At 39.4% G+C, this 21384-nt stretch overlaps 1 protein-coding gene across 2 annotated transcripts; it reads right to left on the minus strand.

Moving 5' to 3' along the window:
• Window positions 1-2963: 2963 nt before the first annotated feature.
• LOC103698037 (binding partner of ACD11 1-like) lies at window positions 2964-6916 on the minus strand. Of its 2 annotated transcripts, XM_008779991.4 has the most exons (6): window positions 6775-6916; window positions 4787-4890; window positions 4623-4698; window positions 4095-4178; window positions 3432-3996; window positions 2964-3134 (listed from the first exon to the last, which is right to left on the minus strand). In XM_008779991.4, exons 1-5 carry the CDS (start codon window positions 6778-6780, stop codon window positions 3433-3435), a joined length of 834 nt encoding a protein of 277 aa, XP_008778213.1. In that variant the 5' UTR covers window positions 6781-6916; the 3' UTR covers window positions 2964-3134; window position 3432. The 2 variants fall into 2 exon arrangements, with proteins under 2 accessions (XP_008778213.1, XP_008778212.2); XM_008779990.4 differs by lacking the exon at window positions 2964-3134 and having other exon boundaries at window positions 3250-3996; window positions 4787-4904; window positions 6775-6891.
• Window positions 6917-21384: the final 14468 nt, after the last annotated feature.

Below are 21384 nucleotides of genomic sequence, written 5' to 3' on the forward strand. Positions count from 1 at the left end.
TAAAATAAGTTTAGCTAAGAATAATGTATTATGCATCATTTACTTGTATTATAGGAGATAGTCTAAATTTTAACTAGTTCTCTTTTTTTTTTTGAAGCAATATTATAAAATATTAAACTTTAATTGGGTTTGGGCCAAACCTATTTTTGGCCCAAATGGATAATTTGGGCAGGCCCAATCGAGTTCGGACTAGGATTATCTCAAGCCTAAGCCTGGCCTAAACCCTAAAAAAAAGTTCGAGCTGGGTGCGGATAGGGGCATGGCCTAGCCCAACCCAGCCCACTTCCACCCGTACCCTCCACTAATACTAGTGAGGTCTATCCTTTTAGAATCTAGGTTGAACTTCTCTCCTCATTAAAACCAACATCTTCAACATAAAAAATATACAAATATTATTAAATTTATACAAAAGTTAGATTTTGATTCTTATATCAACTTTGACTTCTACTATGTCGCTATATTCACCTAAATTAGAAGTTATAACTTCTTGACAATTTCAATTCGAGACTCAGTCCTGCATGCGATGGATTGTGCTTCTAAGCCCTATATGGTCGTAGTGGTCCACGGCTGGTACCATGATCCTCCTATATTATTTTGTGCCTCAAGGAAGGTAAACTACATCCGTAAAGTAGAAGAGGCATGATAGAGAATAATCTACTTGGAAAAAAAAATGGTGAATATCTTGAAGGATCTATTGACAAGGCTGACTTGGCCTTAAGTTTGATGATTGTTTAGTAGCTTCCTTTTTTGTTGATTAGGTAATGTAGATATTGTTGAGATAGTTTAGCTCAAGAGATGTACTCGCAAGTTATTTGAAGATGGTCAAAAATCATCCTGTTAGGAATACCAACAATGATGAAAAAGGTAAAGAGGGAAACCATCTAAAAAATCAAGGTCTTCATCCCATTAACAGTGAATGTGGTAGGCCTAATCTTTATGTTCTAACAGTGGAGAGAGCCAAGCATGTAGACAGAAAGAGCCCATAGAAATATAATCTTAGAGAGGTTAATATAGGGCGGTCCAATAGAGTTTCTGAAGAAATCAAAGAAAATCTCAACCATGCAAAGCAATTAAAGTAATCAATTCCATTGTGATAGATTGAAGGGATATAGATAAACCTCTTTCCCACAATTGTTGTTAGGGATACAAAGGGTCAGTTGAACCAGGGCATCGTTAACCTCGGCCCGACCTGATTTTATGTTGGGGTCATGATTTTAAACTTAGACCCAACCTATTAGCTAATCGGGTTGGGTCCCTAGAAACGATTTTAGGCCAAGTGGGTCATATAAGACAGGTTAGGGTCAAGTATGACCCAAACCTTACCTAAAATATTCAAGTTAGGTTAGGTTAAGTTTACACTTTGAGTCAAACATCTAGTTATTAAAATATAATAATTAATAATTAAATCAAAATCATGGAGAATTTCACAAAGAAAATAACAAAAGCCAATTAAACTTGAATTTCATTCATAAATTTTTAATTTCATCAAAATAATTGATCATTCTCAAATTTAAAAATTAATATTTTTAATATATAGTAATATACTTGAAGGTATTATAAATAAGATTCCATGAAAATGAACAATGAAATATGAATGTTTAAATATAATTAAGTAAAAATAGATGATTAAGATGTAGTGTTGAGATGAAAAAAAGAGGAATTAGTTTAAATAAAGCTCATTCAATGAATTTGGAAAAAATATGTAAGGTGAAGGAGATAGAGGTTGAAATGATCCAAGCTTTTATCATGCCAGATAAGGATCATCACGACACATCGAGCCCATTTATTGTTGACCTAAATTAGTCCCAGAAGATTTAGAAGTTAGGTCGGGTTGAGTTGAAAAATACAAATCTAGATCCAAATCATCATTAGATCGAGCCAAATTTTTAAGCCCGACCCAACCAACAGATCGTTAAATAAGGATAGGGTTGGGTCTAATCAAGTCAAGACCGAGCTAGATCTTGGGTCAATTTAACCCAACATCTGTAGCCCTAGTTGTTGCTGGATAAAAGAGAGCAATACAACAACTAGCTTCATGGAGTAATAAAAGATGCATCTACTTGTTTTTTATCATTCACTAGTTAGACCTTTTTTATGTTTCCCTAATTTGTTTCTATGACTAGGTTCTTTCTCCTTTGCTACTCTTTTTTCAGAAATTTTGTATTTTCAACCTATTTTTATTTTTTAAGTCCTACGATAAATCGCCTTTTAAATCACCACTCAATTTACCCGGCTAATGAGGGTGCGGTATAAGGTGTGGTTCGTACGTCAATCAGACCTACTTACATCTTAGCTAGCAAACGGTCTCCGCATCATATTGATGAACTAAACAATGATTTGTTTGGATGATCTTTAGCATTTTCCTTATTTTGATTTTTCCATGTTAGATTCATATATATATATATATATATATATATATATATATATATATATATATATATATATATATATATATATATATATATATTGAATATAAATATATACTTAATACATAGTTTTAGTATTTATATTTAGAGAGAGAGAGAAAGAGAGACTTTATTCTCTTGAGAGAAGGGAGATTTTACTTATCCCAAATCCAAAATCAATAATGAAACATCCAAATCAAAAACTGGCATCATTAATCATGATCTATACTGCTAAAATTATCTAGAAATCTAAAATCATATATTCTAATAATCCTTAATCTATAAATTTTGTGGATATAAAGATTGGTGGTTTTAAATATACTGATGTATCAAAATAAAAACTTCATATTTTCCTAAATGTTTAAGTAGATTAGGCATGGGTTTACATTGTCCAACCTAATTGATTGGAAGCATCAATCGCAACAATGCAGCTTCAGCTACTGTGGGCATGGATTTACCTAGTCCAACCTGATTAGAGGCAAATTGAATCGACCCATTGCCACTGCTACCATCATGTGGTGAAGGCATCAATCATAAAAACTGCAGCTACTCTAGAGATAATACTCAAATGGTCGGCCAAGCAATTCTAATTAAAGGTATGAACGTTGCCAACACCCTACACTAGAGAAATACATGCCAGTAGTCAGCTCAAGAACACCAGGTTGCATGACCTTTATAAACATAACAATGGCAGCCACAGAGAGAGAAGAATTTGCTTGAAGAGGTGCCCTGTGAAGGAATATATGAAACAAGTTACCGTAAGGATGAGAACAGAGGGGATCATCTTAAAACAAAACAAAACAAAACAAAAACAAAAGAAAACAAAAAACAAAACTTGATCAGGAACCAAGAAAGCAGAGTATTGATTGGTACATAAAGCACAGATGCACAAAACTCCCATGCATATGCGATCAATTACACTTGCAAACAAATATCAAGGTATAGTATGTTTCTGTTCTACATTTATCACAACAGCAAGGAAATCATGTAAGCAAGACAACACATATTTTCTACAGAAATTTTAACCTTAAAGAATCAATCCTTGGGCAGGTGCAGGCTTGGAAGAATGCTCACTGGAAGCAGATTTTGCAGTCTCAGATAGAGGAACCTGGGCGAACTCACCCTCCAGTCCCTTCTTTTGCTCTTGCGCTACAACTTTCTCTTTTGTCTTTGACCCGACATCGCTCGCAGCCTTGGCAACCTTATTGAAGGCACCAGTCACCCATGAAGCCCCAGTGAATACAAACCTGTTCTTCATGATTGCTGAACCTGCACTGCTAACTTTCTCCTCGGCAGCAGAAAAGGCTGATTTAGTCTTCTCAGAGACCTGGAATTTCTGATCCATTCCCTTGACTTTTTCATTGACAGCTGAGGTTCCCATGCTGATCTTCTCGCTAAGACCAATTTTCTTGTCAAAAGACACCACCTTGGCACCGGCTGTGGATGTGAGTTGGTGTTTCTCATCAAAAGATTTTGCTTTGCCTACAGCATCTTTGCCTAAGATAAAACCCTTGGCAAGCATGCTGGTGACAACATCTTCAGCCTTTTGAACAGCAGATCCAGAACCACCAGGGGCTTTAGCATCTTTGGACTGAGAATTTGAACAACGATTTTGTTCAACATGTTAAGAAGCTGTAAGCAGGGCATTATGGGGAAATAGGTTTTATGAATAAAAAACATGCAGTTTACCAGTGGTGGAGCTGAAGCAATAGGAGGTAATAGGTAATCTGGGGCTGGTGTAATGATGACAGACAGATCAACTATTGTTGCACCCTGTACCACCAATAAAAATGATATTTTAGAACAGAAACAAATTATCACAAATATCATATCAGGATCAATATCTTTGTTCTTTGAGTAACACAAGCATGCTGATTGACTTCAAAACAAGTACTCACTTTCTGTATATGCTTAATATCCTGCATTTTTCGCCAAACAAAAGATCGAGAAAACCCTCTTGTTTTCATAGTAACACAAATTCGAGCAATTGGAAAAACACCCAAAACTCTCAATACATGAGAAGCCTCCAATATGTAAAGCAATATAGCAGCTAATACATAATGAATTCAAATCCAAGAGAAAAGTTGACAAAAAAGTAAGCATATGAGGGAAAAAAGAAATGGCTTTATAGTGATGACTTCATAAAAAAATGGATCTAAGAAATATGAATGGCATGTAAGGAAATGAAAACAATATAGCCCTGAGAAGTTAATTCACCGATAGAAGTAGTGCAGTCTCTGCTCCCTCAGAATCTTTGAAAGTGACGTATGCAATTTGTGACCATTCATCCCCACTGTTAAGAGAGAAAAACTAAAGTTTAGGCACAGAAAACCAAAATGGCATCAGAAACTAAGATATAATGATAAATTGTAAACACGAACCTACGCATCTCAACATATTCGATGTCTCCAGAAAAGGAAAAGAACTCCTTGACATCCTGCTCAGATGCAGTGAGGGAAAGATTGCTGACCTTCACAGTCCTTACCTGCCATGCCAAAGCTAACAATCGCAATCAGAATTCTTTCCATCTCTTTAAGTGGAGTAGTAAAAAAATACAAAAAATCCTTCTAGCAAATGCTGATACATATATGGCTATATATTACATATATGGGCTCGTGAAAACTAGATTTACAAACTACTGTTGTCAATGGAGATTTATAATATATAACTGTCTATGAGAATTAATAAAGTAAGTAACAACAAATTAACAAAAGTAGCCCCAGCACTCTGACAGTAGACTAACACATATATGGGGAAAAATAACTTTGATGCATACAACTTTTGATTAGGTAATACAAAGACTTGCAATTATAAATCCTCATCAAATATAAAGTGAAAAGAGTCAAAAAAGAATCACTAAAAACAGTGCTTGCCCCTCATTAAAGCCAAATAAGTACCAACATGGTACTTTTCATTTTTTTTCTGAAATCCCAAAATTATCCCTCACTATTGGAGCTTTACCCAAGTGCCAAATAGTTGTTTGGCTAAATAAACCTGAATAATGCTAAGAAAGTGGACTTAATTCAGGTTTAGTCAGGAACCAAATAGGGCTTTAAGGAAACATAAGGCACTATTGGTACAGTCATCCGTAGATTCAAAGACTCATTCTGTTCTAGACTTCTGGATGGAACAGATCCATTTGATTTAGGCAGAGTGTCGCTCTCTGGGGCACTTCAAGGTTGTACTTCTGTTCAATCTCTCTAACTCTGCAACATCAACTTTGATAAGGTTCCTTTCCTTCAACTCATGGTGTATTTAAATAGACTTGATCAGTAGTTTTCAGAACGACAGCTAGAAGTTCTGATCATGTATTTGAAAGAACATACTTCAAATATATTCAGGTAGCCTAATAATAATTAATGGGTTATATGCAAGATTTGCCACATTATATTCTCTTAACAAATCACAAAGACCATGAGAAGCAAACCTAAAGTTCAAATTTTGATATAACACTGTTCAATCATTCAAGACAAAATGTTTCACTTGCAGGTACAGAGAATATTTGTTCTAAATTGCCTTTCAACAACTGAATCATGAATAATTAATATCCTCAGCCTAGGGTTTTCATCACTAAGATAATTGACACCACATAAGTTTCAGGGAGTTAAGAATATCTGGCAAAGATTTGATAACAACCACTTCAATAATCAAGTCCTCCTTCAAATGCATGAGAACTAGATATTTATATCGAGAGAAAGGAAATAATAATAAAAGAAGGCAGCATTCATTCTTTTTTTAAAAAATAATAAATTGTATTTCAACTCATTGACTTCATCGACAAAGGAGAGAATCAAGATTTAGTGAATCTAGGGTTTTTGACAATATGAATGCCTAAATGAATATGTCACAAAGAGTCAAAGCATGGCGAACAATAGTCAAATGAAATTCGACCAGCTCTATAAGGATCGAATTTGATCAGCAAGAACAAAGAATTAACAAAATTCTAAGCATGCAAATCTAATCAATCATACCAGCCACAGTAGCTGAGGCATTTACACTCAAATCTTGCCCATGATTCTAACAACAATACACCGCGTACAACTCGATTACCATTCATCCGCGATTAAATTCGTTCTCTCTATTCTTCGCAATCAGAACGAATTCTACTGCTACTATCATTACTTTTTGATAGATCAAATCAAGGCTAGCTAACAGAGAGCTCAGCAATCACAATAAAATTCAACAGATCCAAGCTGACTCCCAATTTTCTTGATTCAAAAGAACCCCATAATTGGAACAAAAATCTCTTAAAGCCGAAACATCAGCAGCAGATCGTATGGCCGCAGAATCCAAACCTTAACTCATAAAACCCAATCAAGAAAGAAGAAGAGATCCGAAGCTGATGAGAGAAATAAGAAGCAGTACTCACCGACATCGGAGCTACTCTCTCTCCAGAAACCCTAATCTTGAAGAAAGAAGAAAGAAAAATAGAAAGAAAGAAGCTTCCTGAGGGCGCCGAGAAGAGAGCGTGGGGATGTCTCCATCGTCTCTCGCCGGACGGACCTTTTATATCTATATTTTTTCTACCGTCTTTGGATCCCGTCACCGGGCCACTAGGGAATAGTTTCTCTCTCCGAACGCCCGCATAACATCTCTCTGCGTTATCAAGATCTAGCCGTTCACTCTTCATCTTGTAGATTAGAAGTTGGAGCAAATCTCGCCTAGAGGTTTTCATGCGGACACTTTTAATTTTATGGGATGATTCGTATCTTGAGTCTTGACCGCCGCGAGTAACGTGAGGGCTAAGGTAAGGCTGCAAATGGGTCGGGTCGACCCGTGACCCGACCCGCGTAGATCCGACTCGACTCGAATTTTAGGACCCGCGGGTCCGGGTCGGGTCCTAAAATTGGACCCGAATCATTTTCTGGGTCGGGTCTGGGTTTACCAAACGGACCCGATCCGACCCGAATGGACCCGAAGAGAGAGAGGGAAAAAGCAAAAGAAAGTCTTTTCTTTTTCTTTTTCTTTTTCTTTTTTTTTGGCATGGGTTGTGGTACTGTTGGTCAGTGATTCAGAGGGCACATGAAATATTTGCATTAGCTTTTTATTTGTGACTGTTCCTGTAGTCCAATGAATTGCAACATATATTAAGTTCTGACTACCATTTCAGTCATCGAAAGGTAGCCCCATTTACTTAAATGCTCAACTTCCGCTTGGCAATGCCCACTTATTGTTGTCCTTCCCGGCAAGAAGAGTATAGAATTGCACCGATTTTGAGTCCCCAGTATTAAACACTAACAGAGGTGAGAAACTAATAAGTGCACCTGGTTTAAAGTGATAAGATAGGCATGAAAGACAACAAGCCCTCCAAGAAACCAGATCGAAATGAAGCTAAACACTGCTAATGCAAATATTTCAGGTGCCCTCTGAATCACTCCAAACAGTAACAAGAACTTCTGGCTATTCTTTTTTTTTTGACTGTTCTAGTATTTACCAAACAGACCGGACCCGACCCGATCCGAATCAGACCCGGACCCGATCCGAACCCGACTCGGACCCGACCCGACCCAACCCGATCTTCAACCGGGTCGGGTCCGGGTCCAAAATTGGGACCCGAACAAAAAAACGGGTCGGATCGGGGTCACCTAGGACCCGACCCGACCCGACCATTTGCACCCCTAGGCTAAGGTGAAACCGCCCCACCAGAAACTTATGCGCCAGTGACGTGGCAAGAATGGATTCGACCACATCAATTTAGACAACGGATTAGATTTCGTTTTGGTGATCAGTTTGGCCCGCATGGATGTTTGGGATTTTTATTCGCGAGGAAGATTACCAGGCCCTGGGTCACCGCTAACGGACGGTAACCATATTTGCCGACCACGCTCTCTCCGTGTGGGGACTCTAATGACGTGTTAGCTTTCCAAAGGAACAGGATGGTAATATAACTCAGACCTCTAATATTGCGCATGATATATCATATGTATATTTTTTTAAAATAATTATTTAAAAATACTGTTGGATTATCTTTGATAGCTCCGCAATTCATCTTTAGCTCTTGAAGCAGTCAGAATAGTGTTCATCTCTTAGAAGCCTCCATCTTCGAGCTTCCTCAAGAAAAATTTCGATGGCTGTGTATCGGTGAATGGCACCTCTGCAGGTAGAACTCATAGCTGGTAGGTAGAAGTTCGATCTTCGACACCTCTGTTCCAAGAGTGAAACTGAGAACCACTTGTGCAGGCATTATCTATGCTCGGCGCACCCCAAGAGTCGGTTTCATCCTTGCGGAGGGCGACTCTGCTACCGTAATTACTTTGATATAAGGGCAAGCTAGAGATGTGGGTGCATATCTCCTGCTATAAAATATCTGGAGCCTAATGAGAAAGAGCACCTTCTTTATTGTAAGGCACATTTACCGTGAAACAAATAAAGCTGCGGACGAAGTAGCTTCATTTGTAGCTCATCACTTTGATAATATGCTTTGGACGGATTGTATGCTTGCCTTGAGGGTATTCTAGTATTTGTCACATTTTTATTTTTTTGAATATATTCATATTAAAACAGTGCCGAATTATCCGTCTTAGCAAAATAAAAGAATAATTATACAAAAATACGCTTAGAAGTGAAGAGCGTTTGACAACTAAACTAGTACTGGTGTCGTCATTGATGATTTTGCTATCAGGTAGACTCACCTATGTGGCTTCATTTGTACTTCCTTTTCTTTTAGGAGTTGGGATTAAGCATTCGTCCCCTGGCTTTGCTTGGCTTTGCTTGCATCATAAGCCAAGCATGAATCTCAAAGTCTAGAGTAAAAATGCAGTCTAAACCAATTCAACTTATCTTAAAAACATTACACTTGTCCTAGGAGAGAGAGATCTTCTCACGGCGAATTTGAGTGCAAAGAATAATCCTACTCAGCTCTCATCTAACTTGATACCACCAAACTATAATTTATGGTATTCTATGAAATTTGATGTTTGAGGGTCTCACCATGCATCTGAATATCAAAGCATAACATAAAAATTCACTACGATAGCTACATTGTAACATTCTCGCAGCTGCACAAGTATATGCATCAGTAGATTTTTCTTGAGAGGGAAGCACGATCACCTGCTTTTATTATGCGCACTTTAAACTAAATGAAAACAATGTAGATGATGGCTTACAAAATAAAATAGAGAGTGAGGCAATGAGAATAGGGTAAGCTAGGAATAGAGTTGTCATGTCCCAAATTTGGGACATAACACGGCCATGCTACCAAGAGATATAATTCATGATAACATGAAGCCAAATATTTTATTTAACTTTCAAATTCATCTCAAACAAAATATAATAAATAAAAATCTAATTTTAATATTTATTACATGCAACTAATACTAGTTCAAAGTATCTAAATCCAAACATAAATACCAAACTCATAATCTTTAATATTTAGAAAATCATTAACTACAAATTTATAGTCAATTTAAAATACTAAAATTCATCTACAAAATCGTCAAGCTTGCTAGCACGAACTCCAAGCTTGGACTATTCTTCGTTCCTGTCGATCCTGTTTATCTAGAAAGAAAAAAAATAAAAATAAAGATATATGAGCAACACAGCTCGGTAAGTAAATCTTACTCTATTTGTCAATTTAAAATATTAATTTTTTTACAAAATTGTCAAGCTTGCTAACGCGAACTCTAAGCCTGGACCATCTTTCGTTCCTATCGATCATATTCGTCTGAAGAGAGAAAAAAATAAAAATAGAGATATATGAACGACGCAACTCGGTAAGTAAATCTTACTCTAGTTCACCGAATCAAGCATAAGTTTTTTATGTCAATGCATTATTTTAAAAAATAACAGATATTACAAAATAAAATATTTTATAGTACAGTATGTTAAAATAAGTCTTAAATCCAATCATGCATGCATAAATCATTTATATTTCATCAACATGGTTCCAAGAATAAATTCATAAATTAACTTTCTGCCATTTAGCCATATCATATTTTAAAATATTACTTATAGATATTTATACTACGGTCACTTTATACCCATTCTTGTTTTGGATCCCAACTTTATAATCGCTGGTAGGGCCTATGTTCGTATGGATACTAGCTTCAGGTGTTGATTTTTCCAAATCTAGAAATTATATATAACTATCTGAGAGCCTTCTAAATATTTTTTTTCTTAAAATATATACATATATAGATGAAAAATATTAAATAGCATGATCAAATCCGTCTTTCATAACAAAGTTATTTTTATTAAAACATTCATAGAACTATTTTTCATAATAAAGTATGATTTTTATAACATATATGTTGATCCTTAATTTTAAAAAAAAACATGATATTTCCACAACAAATCTTATGCAGAGAAACATGATAATTTGAAAGATAATAAGGAGTATAAGATATACATACCTCTTCCACCTTAGATCGTCAAATTTCACTAGACCAATCTACTAAATCTATTTAAAAATATTAAAAGCGAGATTAATTTCTATTCGATAATTTTCATTGAATTAAAATAATAAGGAAAGGAGACGGTTGGTCAGGTGATAGAGTATGGCGGCTTCGGATGGATCACGTTTAAGCAACTCGGCTAATAAATCATGGAACATGGACTCGATCAGGGCCAAAATCATTCGATAGGGTTCATAATCAGTGAGTTCCAAGAATACTTAATAGGATCAAGATGATTGATCCAGTAGGCGACTCGGGCAGTTTAGGGTCTCTTTCTAAGGGTCAACTCGGATTCGTAGATCAAGTCAACAGAACCTTACGAACTCTGTAATGGGATCCATAGGTCTTCTAAAGAGAGAAAGAGGACGAAGAGAGAAGGTAGAGAGAGAAAGAGAGAGATTCTCTCTCTTCTTTTTTCTTTTTTAACTTTTTCTTTTTTTCTCTCTCTTCTTCTCGTTGACTGAACAAGGGAAGGAGGCAGCCGACCGTAGCCGTAGTCATGGTGGTTCGACGTGGTGGCAACCGAAGGTGATGGAGGGCAGTGGAAGGTGGTCGGCGACGGAGGTCGGCCGGCAAAAATCAACCCAAAATAGGGCCAAATAGAGGAGTTTCTTGGATCGGTGATTCTCAAGTTCCAGCCCACTCGCCGGCAGCTGGAGATTCGGCTCCGACCAGGGATGAAGGTAGGGAGGCCGAGCAACTCAACCAAGGCCTCGACATCAAGAAACGGTGGTTCCGATGGCCGGAATAGAAGAAAACTCCAGCTAAAAAGAGGGGAAAAATTGGGGGTCTGATTTTCGATCGATTATCGGCCGATTGCTCGATCGACCACCTTGATTCTAGGTCATGGGAAGAAGAAAAAAAAAATGGGAGGAAGACTAGAGCCTTACTTCGGCTCTAGTAGTGTTCGGCACCTTGATTTTGAGCAAACATAAAGATGGGCAACCGTGAGTTCAAGGGGAAGAAAGAGAGAGAAGAAGAGCTGATGACTATCGGTGGAGAGTCCAAAGAGAAGAAAAGGTGTTTAAATAAAGGAGACCTTCGGCTAACATGGGCCAGTAGAGTGAACAAGGGATCCTAACCTCAACGAGAAGGGATAAGCAAGTGGTGTGAGAGCATGGATTTTAAGATAGGCGTCGTGCGAGTCAGACACTGCAGCTTAGATGATGAGTGCAATTCAGGAGAAGTCCAGCCTGAAGAGGAAATCAATGCCAGTAAGAGGGGTTGTTTTCAATGGGATATCCATGTGTGTCTCCTTAAGATCGATTTCAACCCTTTGCAAAGTTGCACTCGCCAGATATTGCACATCAGTGACTTTTAATCTTTGTGATGGCAGAGCAACAACCAGTCATTTAAGAAAGTAATGCCTTTCAATGCACTGGATGCAACAGAGAAGGCTTTATCAAGGAATACCTAAGAAATGGTCGCAATAAGCGTGAAGATGGGTAATTGCATATACTTTGCAAAGGATTTCGTTCTCCTACAAGAGTAAGGATCTGTGAATGAATCAAGAGGTCCACACACTCCTAACTGTTGACAAATGGCAGTCCAAATATTCAATGTAAAAGGGCATTCGACAAAGATATGATCCATAATTTCCTATGAAGATTGTCTCTTGTATTGAGCTTATAAAGCAAGCAAAGCCACAGGAAGTATTTAAATTTCATTGCCAACTCTGATTTCCAAAGAGAAACAGCATGCTTCCACTTGACCCCTACTTGCTTAGGAATTGGTAAAAGGCCCTTACTATCATGCTTCCATATCAACTGGTCTAGCTCAGAGGTAAGGCAAAAATCAGATAGAAGGGATGCAAGCTTTTGAAACTCTTCCTATGCCACTTGCAACAAGGTTGAAGGAACTTTTAGCTTCCAGCCAGCTATCCTAAAATCAAAAAAAAAGAGGGGGTTTATTTTTGCATGCTTGATAAAGGCTAGCAAGGAGAGATCTCAATGGAGCCTCACAAAGCCAATTATCCTCCCAAAAGAGAGTGGTTTGCCCATTGCCTACCTTGCATTGGATTCGGTTGCAGAAGGGAGGGGAGAGTGACGATATCACATCGTGCCAGAGGCTTCAGCAATTCCCTCTACACTTTTAGTTTGTGGTGAGTTCTTCTTTTTGACGACAGATCTATATAAGTTGCCTGAGCGGGTCTTCGATATGCGAGGCATGTATTGTAGGCTGGCTCAATTGTCTTGGAGGGCGACTTGGCCACAGTTATTAGTTGGATCCAGGAGGGGCTGAGGGCACAGACCACCTCTTGGTTCGGGATATAGGGATGATGCGTGGGGTTGGGGTGGCCGTCCAGACCAAACATGTATTCAGAGAAGCTAATGGGGCAGCCAATTGGGAGGCTGTCTTTGCGGCTCATCATTCAGGATACACCCTTTGGGTGGGAGAGGGGGAGCTGCCACTGGCTCTCCGTGAGTTAGTGTTTTTTGACTTTATTGGGTGTATTCGTACGCGTGTTGTATGAAAACCCGTTTTCAGTCAAAAAAAAAAAAAAACATATTTTTTTCAGATTTTTTTCTAGATAAAATAAACAGCAAATTTTGTTTCTCATGGTGGATAACTATATTCATATAAGGTAAATGAACAACCAATCGTTCGATTGTCGGCTCTCTGAAATGTATGTCAAATTGAAACGAACCGCTTAAACTGTGGACTCTGATTTGGAGAAGGGCTAGCGTCTTCTGTTCGACCAGGCGTTGATCCTGATGGTGTGGAGAGTCCACTCCCCCCGATTTGCAGTGACGTTGGCACTTCCCGGCGGGCGGCTGATGATGCAGCGGTGGTTCCCAGCCAAGGTTCGGTTGAGCTGTCGGTGGTAAACCTGTGAGAACCGAAAATTGGGCTCGGTCCACTTGACCGGCCCAGCCACTAGATTCGGCCTCACGTGTGTCACACGTGAGGGCGCGTGATGATCGTTCCAAAGAAGCCGGCCCCCTGGTTTTTTTTAGGGCTTCTCCTCCTCCCTTGAAGCCATCCGAAGAAGAGCCGCCACGCCACGTCCTCCTAGTTTGGGTTCTTCTTCTTTGGGCTACCAGCCGAGAGAGGGAGAGAGAGCCGCTGAAGCCCTGCTCCTCTTCGGTTCGAGTACTCTTTCGCTACTTCCTTTGCCGCCAGAGAAGAAGAAAGCCGCCGGATCTTCGCCGGGGCTGAGGTAAGGTTCCTAGCTTCATCTCTTTGTTAAACCATTTGAAAAAGAAAGAAAGAAAGAAAGAAAGAAAGAAGAAGAGAGGGAAGAGGGGACATACCCGTGTGCGGCCGCGAGCATCGCCGACGTTATGGGTCCCCACTGCGGACTCTTCCTCTCTTGAGCTCTCTTTCTCTCTTCTCCATTGGAAGAAGAGAGGGTCAGTCGCCGCCCTTCCGAGCCCTCTCTTCTCCACGGGACGAAGAGAGGGCCGACCACCGCAAGTCGCGGGCACCGCCGACCGGCCGCAGGCGCCGCCGGCCTTTGGCCGCTGCCCCTTCCGAGCCTCGGCATGGGGTCACGCCTTCCCCTACATGGTCGCGGGAGAAGAGGGGAAGAGAAGAAGAAAAAAACGAAAAAAAAAAAGGAAGGAGAGGAAGCTTCGGGAGAAGAAGGAAAAAGAAAAGGAAAGGAAAGAAAAGAAAAGAGAAGGAAAAAAAGAAAAGAAAAAGAAAAAGAAAAGAAAAGAAAGAAAAAGAAAGAAAGAAAATAATAATAATAATAATAATAATAATAAATAAAAGGAGGAGGGTGGTTTACGGGTATGAACCCGAATCCGAACCCGAACCCGGGGTGCTAGACACTTCGGCAGGGTCGGCCCTGGGAGAATGTTAAAATTTAAGTTTTATATATATTGTAATGAATTTAAAAACAAAATATGATTTTTGGATATTAAGTTCTACGAGGAATTTGTGAGATTAATTGGATTTGTTGTTGATCGCGTTTAATGTAAGTAATGAACTGCCTTCTCTAGACTCTTTATTTATATGATATTATTTTTGCATCGAATAAATTAACAATGAATTTATATGTGATTTATGAATTTTACGAGATGATGATTTGAATGAAAAATAGATATGTGAATTGGAATAATATTTTTTGGATATATTTACTATTCTTGCATCATGTATGCATATTTAGATCGGATTATGATATATCTATTATGTTACAAAAGAATTTTGATGTGCATTAGATTTGGAACTCTCAGCCTGACTATATTTTGGACCCTGCCAATTGGGGGTTATGCATTGGCAATTCTGGCTCCACCACAGGGTATAAGTGTGGTATTCTGGCCTACTCTGCAGGATATAAGTGCAGTATTCTGGCCCACTTCGCAGGGTACAAGTACGGTTCTGTTTCTGGCCTAGCCACAGGGTATAAGTGTGGTCGTAGTTAAAGGCTGTTGAGATGAATGTGATTTGTTTCGAATCAGATTTACGATTTTGCATATGGATATTTGAAAGATACGGATTTCATTGAATTTGTGTTTAAAAATGAACTGATTATGTTATTATGTTGATTCATCAAAATTTGTAATTTATATTTTATGTTATTATACGAATTGACTATTTAAGGTGTTTATTACTTACTGGACTGTCTAGCTCATTACATGATTTCTTACTGTTTTTATAGATCCGAAGAATTAGCTCGATTCGGGGTTTTACAATATGGGAGAGCGAAAAAAAGGATTATGGCACAAGTTATCTTAGATTAGATTTTATTTAAATTAATGTTCTATCTTTATTGTTCCACTGCGTATTTAGAACTGTGAAACTTTATAATTTGTGTCAGTCAATGGAGGTAGATTGCATTTATATTAGTTGAATTATTTTAGTTATATAATTGAGATGTTTGGTTTAGATGCCTTGCATGCTCGTGAGGAGAGTTTCCTACGGATGTGCGGCGGTTGGCGCGGACCCCCGGCTCGCGATCTCGGTTCTGGGGCGTGACAACTGATGCAAAAATAATAAAATTGTTCTCCCAAGTGCAGGAGAATCGCACAAGTAGTAAAATCTCGGAAGTCCGAGGTCGAATCCTCAGGGAACGATCTATAGATTATTAGCGTAATTTTTAGATATAATTTTCAGTTGAATAAATATGTGGATTAAGATGATTTTTTGATTTTCAGAAATTAAAAACAGAGAATAATAGATCTATGAACAAAGTTCAATCAAATAGAAATGGTTAGGGATCCGGAATCCCCCTTGATAATATTGCATTCAAGAATAAATCCTGCGATTCTTGATTAAGGATGTAAGAGTAGAATAGGTCAAAATATGAAATATATTTTATGGACATATGAACTCTATTTCTAAGCATTCATCGTGCCTATTACATCAACGACAAATCAAATACTAAAGCAGTCCATGTACCAATAAACATAAACCATTAAAAATCTATCTACAAAATAGTTATGCAAGAACCCATAACACATCAAATATATAAATCAATAAGAGCAAAGGTTCAGAATTTACTTCAAAGAAAGCAATATATCAAAGGTTCCTCCATCACCCTTCACCTAAGGAATCAGCCAATCATTTTAAAAATGAGTCCCCCTTTCATTCTCCCCTTTTCCTTTCTTTCTTTTCTTTTCGGAAACAGGGGAGGCCCTGTTTCCCTCTCTTCTTTTCTCTCAATGACAGGGGTTGAGGCTCTGTTTTTCGAATGGGAGAGAATGAGCCCCCCCCAGCCGAGCAGAAGCCTCATTTATACCCTTGCGATGGATCCCTGATCCCACGGGATACGTGGACATGAGCGTGACACGGACGGCTGGGATGATGGGATGCACGGATGGATGAAGCGGAGACGAAGGTGGAACGTGATTTTTGGGATTCGGAAGCTGGAAAATCGCTGGGAAGAGGCGGAAGAAGCGTGCGTTCGTGAGGAGCTCGAACGTGGACGGCTGAAGAGAGGTGCTTCATGCGATGCTGAACGGCTGGGATGCGTGAAGAGCAAATGGATCGGAAACTTGGGCTCTCTCGATCGCCAACGGATGCTTGGATGCGGGATCTTCGGTAAGGGAGGAAGGCTGATCGCAGAAGCTAGGATCTCGGGAGAAGCGGACTTGGACGGACGTGGCCTGCTAGGGGGTGCACGCGGACGCTGGGAGGTCACGGACGCGGACGATTGGTTGCTTGAGACGCTCACGAACGAAAGAGCTGGGATGCGGACGCTGAGATCACGGACGCGGGATGTCTGGGAGAGGCTGGATCGCGGTGGAATCGCCATGGACGGCCGGGAGCTGATCACACGCGCTGGAACTTCAAAGAAGCTGGATCGTTGCACGCGGAGGAGACGGGAAGGAAGGGGGTTGCACGCGGACGCTGGGATTTCGGGATAACTGTTGGCAGAGCCTTTGCTGGGAGTCGGATGGACGCGTGGATGAATGAATCGAAGGATGCGCGGTCGACTGCTGATCATATGCAGAGAAGATGGACTCGAAATGCTGGCCGCAGGATGAGATTTGGGTGCTGGGAGGTTGCACGGACGCGATGAGAGATCACATGCTGGGCTCGTAGAAGACTGAAGCTGCGATGAAGTGGACAGCTGAACTTGACCTCCTTCTAGTGTGCAACTGGGGTTGACACAAGCGGTTGGCTGATCACCTGCAGTGATGCATATTTTTGGACCCAATGTGCATTTTAGCTTGATTTCCGATCACCTGCACCCTACAAAAATATAATATTAATACAGCACTTCTATCATTATTTGTTAGCAATAATACTAATTTAAGTGATGTGTAGATCATAATTTTGTGCTCTCATCAACAACTTATATGGTATCAGAGCATAATTGGATAAATTATGAGATAAAAAAATCTGACATGATATGAGTGTAGGTGGGTAGACACTAGGGACATTGGGACGTTAGTTTATGATGATTGTAGCAACCATTCTATCTACTTGTAATGAACTGGTAAGCTTATTATTGGCATGCTGCTATCTGATAGACATAGGTCAAGATGCCTCCACGTCGGATGAGAAAGACTACTCGCAGAGCTACTAATAAGGCACCCAACCCGCAAAATGACAGCACACTCCAACAAGTTGTTAACACCCCTCAGCAGGAGAGAGTCGCCAATCCTGCTAGTGATACTCAGACAGGACAACAAGAACCGGGCCTAGGCCAGGTTATGCAGACCATAGTGGGCTTATGCAGATGCAACAGCAGGTGCAATAGCAGTTGTTCCAACAACAAGCGCAGTTGCCCCAGACACAACCACAGCAAGGATGAGGTGAACAGTGTGAACAGCGTAGCAGTATAGCTGAATTTAAGAGGCTGGCTCCTCTAGCTTTCAAGGGGACTACAGAATCGTTGGAAGCAGACAATTGGCTTACAGAGATGGAAAAAGTATTTGCTGTCTTGAGATGCCAGGATGATAAAAAGATTTTGTTTGCATCATACATGATGCAAGGTGAGGCATTCAACTGGTGGCAGATGTTGGAACATAAATATGAGCAGGATAGGGAGCCACTCACTTGGGAAAAATTTCGAGAAACATTTTATGATAAATATTTTTCTCAGAGTGTAAGGACGCAAAAAGAGCAGGAGTTTATTCATCTAAAGCAAAGGAATATGACTGTTGCAGAATACGAAGCTAAATTTACCGAGCTAGCCAAATTTGTTCCAAAGTTAGTTGAGGATGAGCTAGATCGAGCGCATAAATTTGAGATGGGACTAAAGACTGAAATTAGAAAATAAGTGGTACCTTATGAATTGACTACCTATGCAGTTGTGGTAAATAAGGCTTTAATAATTGAAAGGGAAGTTAATGATGAACGGTTGGAAATGAAAAGAAATCAAAAGAAGAGGAACATATCGAATGAATTTCAGGGGCAGAGCAATGAAAACGCCGAAAGTTCAAACAAGAAATCAACGAGTGACAACCCTAAGCAGATGAATATCAATAAATATTCTAGATGTGGTAAGGCTCATGCTGACAAGAATTGCCATTGGAACACCGGTGCCTGCTTTAGATGCGGTAAGATAGGTCATAAAATTGCAAACTGCCCACAAAGAAACAAGAATAGACCTACTCAAGCAATGGAAGGAAGCCAGGGACCAAAGACTCAAGAAAGAGTATTTGCACTTACACAGCAAGATGCACAAGCTTCTAAGGTGTTAACGACAGGTATTAATCTAGTCCCAACATTTATTTCTATTTATTGTTTAGCCATGCCCACTGCTCTTTGTTAAACAACTCATTATGCTGCTAGAAAGGATTAAATAATTACATAATGTTTTTTTTTTGATTAATTGTCAAAAGAAAAATATGAATTTTTAAATTTCAAAAATGTTCACACGGATGAAGACATAATAATGAATGTGCCAGTAAACAAGTAATTCTAGAAGAAAAAAAAAATCTAGACTTGATACGGGTATATTGAGGTTTAAATCAGTGTGTGCAGAGGAAGTGTGGCGAATGGAATTATTTGATATTGATCAAACAAGATGACTTTGATTTGAAAAGTGTTATGACTTGATTTGGAAGAAGTATTCTCTACTCTTGAACTGCATGTACGAAAATTTCGTGGACGAAATTTCTTTTAAGTGGGGAAGGATGTGAGAACCGAAAACTGGGCTCGGTCCACTTGACCGGCCCAGCCACCAGATTCGGCCTCACATGTGTCACACGTGAGGGCGCGTGATGATCGTTCCGAAGAAGCCGGCCCTTTGGTTTTTTTAAGGCTTCTCCTCCTCCCTTGAAGCCATCCGAAGAAGAGCCGCCACGCCACGTCCTCCTAGTTTGGGTTCTTCTTCTTTGGGCTACCAGCCGAGAGAGAGGGAGAGAGAGCCGCTGAAGCCCCGCTCCTCTTCGGTTCGGGTGGTCTTCCGCTACTTCCTTTGCCGCCGGAGAACAAGAAAGCCGCCGGATCTTCGTCGGGGCTGAGGTAAGGTTCCTAGCTTCATCTCTTTGTTAAACCATTTGAAAAAGAAAGAAAGAAAGAAAGAAAGAAAGAAGAAGAGAGGGAAAAGGGGACTTACCCGTGTGCGGCCGCGAGCATCGCCAACGCTGCAGGTCTCGGCCGTGGACTCTTTCTCTCTTGAGCTCTCTCTCTCCTCCATAGGAAGAAGAGAGGGTCAGTCGCCGCCCTTCCGAGCCCTCTCTTCTCCACGGGACGGAGAGAGGGCCGACCACCGCAAGTCGCGGGCACCGCCGACCAGCCGTAGGCACCGCCGGCCTCTGGCCACCGCCCCTTTCGAGCCTCTGCATGGGGTCACGCCTTCCCCTCCATGGTCGCGGGAGAAGAGGAGAAGAGAAGAAGAAGAAAACGAAAAAAAAAAAGGAAGGAGAGGAAGCTTCGGGAGAAGAAGGAAAAAGAAAAGAAAAGGAAAGAAAAGAAAAGAGAAGAAAAAAAGAAAAGAAAAGAAAGAAAAAGAAAGAAAGAAAGAAAATAATAATAATAATAATAATAATAATAATAATAATAATAATAAATAAATAAAAGGAAGAGGGTGGTTTACGGGTATGAACCCGAATCCGAATCCGAACCCGAGGTGCTAGACACTTCGGCAAGGTCGGCCCTGGAAGAATGTTAAAATTTAAGTTTTATATATATTGTGATGAATTTTAAAAATAATATGATTTTTGGATATTAGGTTCTGCGAGACATTTATGAGATTAATTGGATTTGTTGTGGATCGCGTTCCATGTAAGTAATGATCCAAACGGATCAATCTTGTTGGGAGGTACTGCCCAAGGAGAAGAAAAGGTGACTTCCGGATCAGGGATAATAAATAAAATAGAAATCGGATAAAATCGTATATCGAACCTTCTCTAGACTCTTCATTTATATGATATAATTTTTGCATCGAATAAATTATCAATGAATTTATATGTGATTTATGAATTTTACGAGATGATGATTTGAATGAAAAATAGATATATGAATTGGAATAATATTTTTCGGATATATTTACTGTTTTTGCATCGTATATGCATATTTAGATCGGATTATGATATATCTATTATGTTACAAAAGAATTTTGATGTGTATTAGATTTGGAACTCTCAGCTTGACTATGTTCTGGACCCTGCCAATTGGGGGTTATGCATTGGCAATTCTGGCTCCATCACAGGGTATAAGTGTGGTATTCTGGCCCACTCCGCAGGGTATAAATGCGGTATTCTGGCCCACTCCGCAGGATATAAATGCGGTTCTATTTCTGGCCTAGCCACAGGATATAAGTGTGGTCGTAGTTAAAGGCTGTTGAGATGAATGTAATTTGTTTCGAATCAGATTTACGATTATGCCTATGGATATTTGAAAGATACATATTTCAATAAATTTGTGTTTAAAAATGAATTGATTATGTTATTATGTTGATTCATCGAAATTTGTAATTTATATTTTATGTTATTATACGAATTGACTATTTAAGGTGTTTATTACTTACTAGGTTGTCTAGCTCATTACATGATTTCTTACTGTTTTTACAGATTCGAAGAATTAGCTCGATCCGGGATTTTACAATATGGGAGAGTGAATAAAAGGATTATGGCACAAGTTATCTTAGATTAGGTTTTATTTAAATTAATGTTCTATCTTTATTGTTCCGCTGCGTATTTAGAACTGTGAGACTTTATAATTTGTGTCAGTTAATGGAATAA

Source organism: Phoenix dactylifera, unplaced genomic scaffold (assembly GCF_009389715.1).
Source record: "Phoenix dactylifera cultivar Barhee BC4 unplaced genomic scaffold, palm_55x_up_171113_PBpolish2nd_filt_p 000090F, whole genome shotgun sequence".
In the NCBI taxonomy this organism is placed as follows: Eukaryota; Viridiplantae; Streptophyta; class Magnoliopsida; order Arecales; family Arecaceae; genus Phoenix; species Phoenix dactylifera.

What these genes read in the sequence shown, in the direction of transcription:
- LOC103698037 (XM_008779991.4), bottom strand. An exon ending in AGACTGCACTACTTCTATCG is followed by an intron (nt 4,179 to 4,622) that starts GTGAATTAACTT and finishes TTGGTGGTACAG; the next exon opens with GGTGCAACAATAGTTGATCT. An exon ending in TTGCTTCAGCTCCACCACTG is followed by an intron (nt 3,997 to 4,094) that starts GTAAACTGCATG and finishes TCAAATTCTCAG; the next exon opens with TCCAAAGATGCTAAAGCCCC.